Here is a 10391-nt window from a genome sequence, read left to right as displayed (position 1 = left end):
TTTTATATCTAAGCATTAAAAATGATAATATTTACCAATTTTCACAGCAAGATGGAAATAACAACTATCCAACATTTTAAGATTTTGTAAAAACTTTTTTCCTCTTTTACCTACCTTTTGAAATTAATACTTGTTTCTACTTCTCCAAAATTATACTTCAAGAAAACTATTGTGCTGTCCTGGGGCCATATGCAGCTAGACAGCTGGGACAAAAGTTCCCCACACAAAGCTTCCTTTTCTTGCGTTCTCTGAATAACCTTTATCCACAAATCTGGCTTTAAACATTGTTTTTGTAAAAAGACAAATATTTTCCAAGGCAGAAGCGTGTAGAACAAATTCAACTTCAACATTAGCAGTTTCCCTAGCTTCATCGCTGAAAAGCAGCTTTTACCAGGGCAAAATACGTCAAAGATCTTTTTTTAAGGTAAGAGCACTCACTATCTCACGTAATTCACATAGAGATCTAACAAAGTTGTGATGTCTCACTCTGATTAAATATGAACCCAAAACGTTTCTAACTGTTTTTAGCATGGATTTCCTCTGACTAATAATTAATTTATATCTTATTTATGTAATGTATTCACGACATGAATTCCTTGCTGTCTTAACAAAAGGCAGAACAACTATAACGTTACTTTCTATAATTATTACAGGTTCTGCTGAGATGTCAAATTCTGGAGAGTGCTTAGACACCCTGACACACAAATATGGATTAACTTCATTTCATGTGCACTCGTGAACTTGTTTTAGTTGATTTAGTTTTCTTGATGTACTGTAGAGCGTGATGAGGTCTGTTGTGGTATTGTGTGCACTGGATTGAGGGGACAGTTGGTGTTGTCTGTCAAACCCAATCTTCTTAAGCTGCAAATTCAGTATAGTTACAAGATTTCTTGCAACCTCTCATATGGAACTAGTCTAAAAAATAAATAAACTGATAATTAGAAGATCAGTTTGTACATCCACACCAACTCTAGAACCAAAGCCGTATTCAGCTGGATCTTATCCTGACAAAATGTGCCAATTCAGCCAAATAAACTCCAAAAGCTTAGAGGAGATCATTCAGCAGCTAAGTTCCTCCTCATGCTGTCTTGATGCTCTACCCACAGTTTTCCTTAAGAAAGTTTTGCCTGTCATAGCGTCTGATTTGACTCAGATAATAAACACGTCCCTTCTGTCAGGTGTTTTCCCCACAGTCCCTAAAAACAGCAATTATCAAACCACTGTTAAAAAACAACAATTTAGACAAACTACTACTCCAGAACTACAGACCCATCTCAAACCTCCCCTTTATCAGTAAGATTATTGAAAAAGCTGTGTTTCAACAATTAAACACCTTCTTAACAACGACCAGCCGCTTTGACGTTTTCCAGTCTGGCTTCCGTGCTCACCACAGTACAGAGACCGCCCTTATCAAGGTGTTTAATGACATCCATATAAATACAGACTGCGGAAAAACCACCATGCTGGTTCTGTTGGACCTCAGTTCAGCATTTGATACTGTTGATCACTCCATTCTGTTAGAGCGCCTGGAGAACTGGGTCGGCCTCTGTGTTACAGCTCTCCACTGGTTTAAATCCTACTTAAAGGACAGGGACTTTTTTGTATCAGTAGGTAACTTTACAGCGAAGATTACAAAAATCACATGTGGGATTCCCCAAGGGTCCATCCTGGGTCCCCTCCTATTCAATATCTACATGCTCCTCTAGCTCAGATCATAAGAAACAACATCATCAGCTACCATAACTATGCAGACGACACACAGCTCTACATCACCATGTCACCAGGTGACTATGGACCAGTTCAAGCACTGAGTAAATGCCTAGAAGAAATCAATACGTGGATGTGCCAAAATTTTCTTCAGTTGAATAAAAACAAAACAGAAGTAATAATTTTTGGACCAATAGAGGAGAGATCAAAGGTTAGCACACAGCTTCAGTCGCTTCAGTTAGGAACCACTGATCAGGCCCGAAATCTGGGAGTAGTAATGGTCTCAGACCTGAACCTCCAAAAGCATCTAAAGACAGTTACAAGGTCAGCTTTCTATCACTTGAAAAACATTTCCAGGATTAAAGGACTAATGTCTCAGCAGGATCTGGAAAAACTAATCCATGCGTTTATATTTAGTAGAATTGATTACTGCAACGGTGTTTTCACAGGCCTGCCTAAAAAGTGGATCAGACAGCTGCAGCTGATCCAGAACGCTGCTGCCCGCGTCCTCACTAAGACTAAGAAAGTAGAGCACATCACCCCAGTTCTAAAGTCCTTCCATGGCTCCCTGTATATCAGAGAATAGACTTTAAAAACTTCTGTTCGTCTATAAATCCCTGAATGGTTTAGCACCTAAATACATCAGACTTGTTATCAGTGTATCAACCATCCAGACCATTAAGGTCTTCTGGCTCTAGCCTACTCTGCGAGAGTATCACACAAGGAGAAGCAGCATTTAGTTCCTATGCTCCACTGATCTTCCAGAAAGAACAAACTTCCAGAAAATTGTAAAGGTGCGGAAAGCCTGAGTTCCTTTAAATCAAGATTAAAATCACATTTGTTTAGGATTGCCTTCAACTGTTCTAGTTAACTGAATCACCACTTTTTTGTTCTTTTTTTCTATCTACATTTTATTCCTACTTGCTTTTATTCTGTTTTATTTTGCTATATTTTAATCATGTAAAGCACTTTGCATTGTCTTTGTACTGAATTGTGCTATATAAATAAATTTGCCTTGTCTTGCCTTACTGAACAAGACAACTTGGTTTGTGGTTTATTTGTGGTCTCTTGCTGCCACCTGGTGGACAGGTTTGAGCAAATAATGCTGTCGAAAGATTAAAAATATATGGTTTGATGTGACTTCCCCACGCCACCACGCCGCCCTGCTCCATGGAATCCACTTGGGGCTGGAATCCACAACACACCAATATGTCTTTTGTCTCTTGACACAGTTTCATGTTGATTAGCTCAGAGGGGTAACATAGCGACCGCTTACAACAAAACATGACACTTCCTGTTGTCAGGGGGCGTGGCCTAAGCAATGTCATCATTTGACCATTGGATATTGTAGGAGACCTAGTGGTGATCAACTACTGAAAGTTTGGTGGCTCTGTGAGTTTTTGTGTATGAAATATAACAGTTTTGTGTTTCATGGCAAGTAGGTGAACTTTGACCCCTGCCAACGCCCCTTCAGCATGCTCAAAAACTCACCGTTTTGATAACTTTTAATTGGCCATGCCTTATGATCAGACTGACTGAGTTTCAAGTCGCTCGCTCAAAATCCCTAGGAGGAGTTCGATCAAATACCAATGCTGTAAACGTCAAAAATCGGGTCAAAATCAGACCTTCAATCTAAAATGGCCGACTTCCTGTGATATTTGCACTATGACATTAATTGTATATTCTGAGCGTCTTGGTGAGCTCTAACACTGTACCAAATCTCATGTCTCTACGATGAAGTAGGTGAATAGCAAAGGGTCCTTTGAAAATTGCTAGGTGGCGCCGTTGAGGCATTTTTCTTTAGATTTTTATGAGGACCTTAAAATACAAAATTTTTAAACAGTCATCATGCACCTGCAAAGTTTGGTGAGTTTTTGAATATGATAAAGCCCCCAAAAAGGCCCCTCTTTAGGGGGGCAGAATAAAAATAATAATAAGAAGAAACAACACAGAAACAATAGGCCTTCGCAGCGCTTCGCTGCTCGGGCCTAATTAGTTTGGTTTGACTCGCGAGGAGAGTAGGAAGAGACCGTACAGTTACAATCTCCAACCCACTCTGCCGGTACCACCCTCTCGATTTTATTAATTTTGGGGCGTTTCACTAGTTACAGGACTGAGGCTGTACGGAAGGGTGGGGGAACAGATAGTTTACAGCCTCAGTTGTCAACAAAGATACACAGCTGAGTAATCACGTTCAGTCAGCACATAATCTTGTAGCTGAGTCTTCTTATTTCAGGAAGGGAAGAAACAGATTTGAAAATAATTTTTTTTAGGAATTTTCCAAAGCCTAAATGGCAAATGGCACCTATTTTATTACTAGAATAAGTATAAAATGAGCAATAACTACACTATAGATCATTGTAGTGCCACCAAACTTGTAGTATACATAGATAACCTCATCTAGTTTATACTACAACTATTACTTTAGGGAAATGTGCTTACCTTTATTTTTTGACATTTTTTCATTGTTATTACAAACCTATAATAGCCATTAAGTACACTATAGATCATTGTAGTGCTACCAAACTCATCATACACATCGTTAACTTTGGGAAGATGGGCCACAGATATTTCAAATATTTTCCATGTAACATCAAGGGCATAAAGTATTATCATCATTCACAAAGTAACTTTTATTAGTTGTAGGGTGACAAAAATCACATCCACATCAGAGATAATAAGGTATATGTTCTGTCACTTTTTAATCCGATTTTGATGGATTAAAAGTGGGCGGGGCGATTAAAAAGGGGCGGGGCTTATTTTTTAATTGACCTTTTAGGTGACCCCACTCACATGATCGTCACGTGACCCTGCTCGTGACCCTCATGTGACACCCTATCATTGACCCCTACCGTGACCTCCATATGACCCCACCACGTGACCCCTCATGTGACACCCTATCATTAATCATTATTAAATTAATTATTCCTTTATTAATTGTATTATTATTATTTTCATTTATATTCATATCATTAATAATATTATTACTACTATCATTGATATTATTGTAATTATTTAATTCTGTTACGCATACCCAACCTTATTTAGTAGTATTATTGTAATCATTTAAAGTTATTTATAATTATTTAACTCCGGTATACATACCCAATCTTTTTATTAGTATTATTATGATTATTTTGAATTATTTAATTCTGTTACGCATACCCAACCTTATTTAGTAGTATTATTGTAATCATTTAAAGTTATTTATAATTATTTAACTCCGGTATACATACCCAATCTTTTTATTAGTATTATTATTATTATTTTGAATTATTTAATTCCGTTACGCGCACCCAATCTTTAAGGTGGGAGGAAATCAGTCTTTGTTTCAGCCGTAAAAGCAGTCAGACTCTGAATACTTAAAGTTTCAAAATAAAGATTAAAAATAAAACTATATAAATAAGCTTCCCCATCCGGAATCTGTAAATAAAAAGCTCAGGGTTCTCGCTCAGCCAGAATCCAGCGATGCAACCCCTCAGCTCTCCCTGTAAACAGCAAGCGTTTAACCTCAGTTACTGACTGCTTACCAGTTGCAGCTTAGAACATAATAAGTCCATACACTCTACAGGTCACTGTCAGTTTGAGGGTCATAAGTTTACTCGGTCAGTAAGCAGTTAAAATAATACTCAACCTGTTCGAAGCGCCGCGCGGGAGGAGACACAAGGGGGGAGATCTCGCTTTCTCTCAATCATCTGACCCCTCAACACAAAAACTGTGTCTTTCTCTACAACCCTCGCGCCGTCATGCTTAGTATTTATAAATAGCGGACACCCTGTCACAAAAAAAAAAATCGACAGGATGTTGTATTTCACGCCTTTACGTATCCTAAAAATCCCCATCACAAGGACAAACACAATGCCTGTATTATCAATAATGTATATATAAGGCCCTCTTCCCACCTAACTGAATGCATGCACGGTGACTCCTACGAAATATGTCACAAGCGTCTTCTGCTTCGGTCCTCACTAACGCTCACATCCATGCCGCGGGTCAGAACGCAGGCCCCAACCTACAACATGGGATACAGTTCTTTGGTAAGTTCTAATGAATATATTCTAACGATTTTTAAGTTATATGTTGAATATACGGTGGGGGAATCCTCTCTATGACGCAACTGATCATGTGATACCGTAGTAATCTTCCTTGGGGAATCCCCCCTTACGCTTTTCGGTGGTGTAACAATATATGTTTAATTATTTTTCAGACCTCACAGGTGTGAAGCAAGAAAATTTACTTTTAACACCGTTGAACTACGGTAGGATTTACTTTCATAAAGATAAAGTATCTAAAGTATTTAAAGATACTAATATATTGTTTTAACCATTTTCTTTTTATTCTTTTAGGGTTTTTAAATGGGAACGTTCTATAAGGTGAGGAAACACTGAGCTAGCAATATATTCCTTGTAATGGATAGCTTATGAAAATAAGTGGTTTGCGTGTTCTTTCTGTTGGGTTCCTTGTTTGGTTCCTCAGAAGAACTTGAAGTGAAGCACACCTCCCTCAGTCGGGGAAAAGTTACAGAAATCATCTTTTTCTTTAGCCCGACGGCAGCAAAAACGTTCTTGCAAATTAGGGTTGGTTTGCTTTTCTACATTGAAACGTTTTACAAATTTTTTTTTTTTTTAAATGTGCACTCTGTGTGTTTTAAAAGGGCATTTCTACCACAAAATCCAAGAATGGAACCCTTCCCATGAATACTGCCTCCTCTACAACCCAATTGACGGTAAAATATTTACTAGTGTTTATTGGAGTTTTTGCCCCCAAAAAACAGTAAGCGGTCTAACCCAGACAGAAGGCTACAAAGAGATGTGCAATAAGGAAAAGTGTCCCTCTTCAGCACACTGTGACAAAGACATTTATGTGTGAAATGTTTATCTCCCCTTTATTATAACTTTTTTGTTACCATCAAGCCTCAGTATAAAATTAAGCATTGTAAAAATGAAAAATGATTGAACTTTTTGGTGCTTACTGCTGTTTCTTGTTCTTCATTCAATTTTGCACAAATATCCTATTTCTCATCCGTACCCCTCCCCCATTTTCCGGTCCCCTCCCCCACTTCCGGAATCCATACCCCTCCCCCATTTCCGGTCGCCTCCCCCACTCTAGGAATTCAAAACTGACACAGATTCAACAAATAGGATCTTCTCACCAACACGGCAATCAAAGGCGGGGCTTACCGGTCGATGGTTTCTTCCGCGCAACTCCAAGACAGGCTCAAGATAAAACAACTCCGGTTATTTTTCTGCTTGACGCATGGCGTGACAAGATGATAGCAGACCGGATGTCAACGCTGTTCTGCAACTGTTGCAACTGGAGAGATGTTTTGGGTGATCAAGAAAGTGGTAGCTTTTTAGACCCGCCCTCCTCACAACACCCGATACCGCCCCCCCTTCAACGTTAACCACACCCCTTCTCAGTATAAAAAACAACCGGGCAGACCGATCGGAACATCCATGCAACTTCACTGACCAGACTTTTAGCATCTGAAACCATGAACAACTACGCGGTTGAAAGAACTACTCCAACATCACCGCAGCATGGCTCCCCGGACAGCGACAAATTCTTTCCGGGACCGTACCACCCTCCTTTCCCCTCGCCAACCCCTGAATCCTCTTCCGAACTCGACAGCGACAGTGAGAGTCTCCTCACATCGCTGCAGAGGCATACCGTCTACTGGTCCAGGCCCCCTGGAGGTGTGAAACTACGGCCCGAGTACTTTGTTTTACGGGATGAGAATTCCACGCTTCCAACCACACTTCCAGCCAGTCTTCCAGCCATGCCGTCTCTGTCAGAGACCCAGGAGGAAGATTCACAAGTGCTGAATCTTCCACCCTCCCCGGACTGTTCTCAGTCTAAGTACTCACAGCTCCAGGACTCAGAACTCCCCTCCGGCCAAGGAGAACCAGCCTTCCCGGACCCTTCTCAACCCGAGGATACGCAGCTTCCATCCAGCCAAGGAGAGACTGACACCGGGGCGGATGAATACGACGGGTGGATTCGCTTCGGCTTCATCAAAGCTGTGAAAACTGTGGTGCATCATCTTCTGTACAATGCCATTGAAAAGTACATGCATGATAAGTGGAACGGATGTAGCACGGGCCGTCCTAGTTTGAGTGACCCTGAACGTTGGGAGCATCTTGAGGATGGGTTCTTTGAACGCAATTACAAGGGTGTAATGCGACTACTTTGTAACGCACGTTTCTTCGATGCCGTTCAACGGTTTTTAGTCGCTCGCAACATCCACCAAGACAACGACACAGTCAACGCCGTCGCACAGGCATATCTGTACGAATTGACAATGGTCAAACGGGTGCATGACCACATCAACGAGGTGTATAATCAGCTGGTTGAAGAAAACTATGAATTAAAAGATCAACTTGAAGCCATCACGCAGTACTGGCAGGGATCTTGAAACCAAAGCATGCATGTTTTCTCATATCTTTCTTTAATATATATTATATGAGTCTTTTCTACAATTAGCTTGTGATATATTAAATGACTATTTACAATGAGTTTGTGATATATTAAAGTAGTGTTTTTTACATTGAGTTTGTGATATATTAAAGTAGTATTTTCTGAAATTAGCTTGTGATATATGAAATGATTGTTGTTTACAATGAGTTTGTGATATAATAAATGCATATTAATAATAAAAAATATATAAAACCCAACCACATTCTTTCTACACTTTTCTTTCAACTAGAAAAAAAAATCTGTTACAGCCATGGCGTGGGAAGTAAAATGGCACCACTCGTCATTCTTGTTTCTAACAGTGTTTTGAAACTCCAAATGGCTAGGAGCACCATGTATTTGTTATATGTTAAGCAGCAAACTTGCAGGCTGTACCCTGTCTTTCTGAGTTACCACCCTTAGATTTTTTGCCCCACCGGTCAAAATGGTCAAGTGGAAATTACTCACGGGCTGGTGAACAAGAAAACTGAGTTGTAAGTAATCTGCGTCCATCTACCTCTAGTTTTGAGTTTCAAGCTAAATTTGTACCATTCTTGAATTGAAGTTGAAGAGAAATTATTTTTTAAATGGCCCCTGGAAATAGTTTAGGCACTCCTACCTTGGCCCGTTGCCTACTAGGTAATTCCCGTGGAGGCTGTGTGGACAACTAAGATAACATCCGCAGGTATTATTATTATTATCACAACACATGGCAAGGCAAGGCAAATTTATATATATAGCACAATTCAGTACAAAGACAATGCAAAGTGCTTTACATGATTAAAATATAGCAAAAATAAAACAGAATAAAAGCAAGTAGGAATAAAATGTAGATAGAAAATAGAACAAAAAAAGTGGTGATTCAGTTAACTACAACAGTTGAAGGCAATCCTAAACAAATGTGTTTTTAGTGTTGATTTCAGAAGTCTTCCTGTTGCAAAACATTAGTTAATTAAAAATATAGGCTTATTTTCCTTTCATTACTTGATGTCTGAAAACACTACATATCTTTTTTTCTAATACCGACTACTTTTTATGCAAATTATGATAATTTGGTTAGTAGTTTATAAGATAAAACCAATCAAGCAAATACTCAAGAAAGTAAAAACATGTTAAAAGTTGAAGAAGTTTTGCAACGATATATTTCTTTTCCAAAATGAAACTTGGTAGAAATTCTCATGGTTTAGTTTTTGGTCCGGCTTTTTTCCTGTTTTTTTCAGTTCCTCCTCTCACTCAGTTTACCCTCCAGGTTTGTGCGGGTATATTTCTGATTCATTTTTAGTTGAAAACGGCAACCCTCAGGGGAGTTAGTCCAGTACTATTTTCTATTATGATAAACCTGACATAGGAAAATCACTTGTTGCAGATCACGGGGCAATTTTGAAAAGAGGAAGGGAATATGTTGTAAAGAAAGTTCAGGATGCTATTGATTGTAGTGGAAGATTGGTCTTTGAAATAAGGGATTTAAGTTATCTGTTGAGAAACCTCAATGTTTTTCACGAGAAAGAAAGTCAAATTTGTCTGAAATTGTATAAACAAAGATTAGAAAGCGTAAAAGGTTTTAAATTCTTGGGGTTTGATAGTTTGCTTACGTGGAAACTATTCAATACTAAGAAAGTATTGAATATTATGAGGTGTTTAACAGGAGGTGTATGGGGAGCTGATTGTATGGCGTTGAAAAATGTATATATTGCATTAGTTAGATCAGTTCTAGATTACGGTGGTATTGTTTTTGATTCGGTTCATCATTAAAAAGGTTGGACATAAGGGTTAGGGTTAGTAAAATCGAGGTTGGAGAAATGCCATTAAGTCTTAGAAGGAAACACTTGAGGGTAAATTATTGGGCTCAACTGTCAAAAAGAAACACGTCTAACAAAATGTATACTAATTGAAAGTTGGGAAAGTAGTAAAATTAAAAAGGAGTTATTTAGTAAGGGAATTATTCAGATAATTGAGGAGTTAGGAATCAATAATTGAGCCGTTAGTCTAACTACCTTAATGCCGGCTATCTTTGCTATCTTTGATCTTTCTTTGTTAAAAAAAGATTAGTTCAAGCAATAACGTGTTAAGTATACAAGCTTATGTGAACACTTTGATACAGAAGAGATATGGGTATTATGTACATGTATTCACGGATAAGTCAAAAAAAAAAAAAAGCAGACAATGGAAACACAAGCTGTGCTTTTGACATTCCTAAATTAAAAGTTAAGGTGTTTAAAACTGATTATTTG

At 38.6% G+C, this 10391-nt stretch overlaps 1 protein-coding gene across 2 annotated transcripts; it reads left to right on the top strand.

The window, feature by feature from the left end:
• The first annotated feature begins 5039 nt into the window (after window positions 1-5039).
• Window positions 5040-8198, top strand: LOC118561315. Of its 2 annotated transcripts, XM_036133314.1 has the most exons (5): window positions 5040-5965; window positions 6054-6080; window positions 6362-6433; window positions 6482-6570; window positions 6817-8198. In XM_036133314.1, the coding sequence occupies exon 5, from the start codon at window positions 7202-7204 to the stop codon at window positions 8120-8122; it is 921 nt and encodes a 306-aa protein (XP_035989207.1). In that variant the 5' UTR covers window positions 5040-5965; window positions 6054-6080; window positions 6362-6433; window positions 6482-6570; window positions 6817-7201; the 3' UTR covers window positions 8123-8198. The 2 variants fall into 2 exon arrangements, with proteins under 2 accessions (XP_035989207.1, XP_035989208.1); XM_036133315.1 differs by lacking the exon at window positions 6482-6570.
• The last annotated feature ends 2193 nt before the right edge of the window (window positions 8199-10391 follow it).

Source organism: Fundulus heteroclitus, unplaced genomic scaffold (assembly GCF_011125445.2).
Source record: "Fundulus heteroclitus isolate FHET01 unplaced genomic scaffold, MU-UCD_Fhet_4.1 scaffold_61, whole genome shotgun sequence".
NCBI classification, from domain to species: Eukaryota; Metazoa; Chordata; class Actinopteri; order Cyprinodontiformes; family Fundulidae; genus Fundulus; species Fundulus heteroclitus.
The sequence above is the reverse complement of the archived record's forward strand: the minus strand, read 5'-3'. Positions and strand labels throughout refer to the sequence as shown.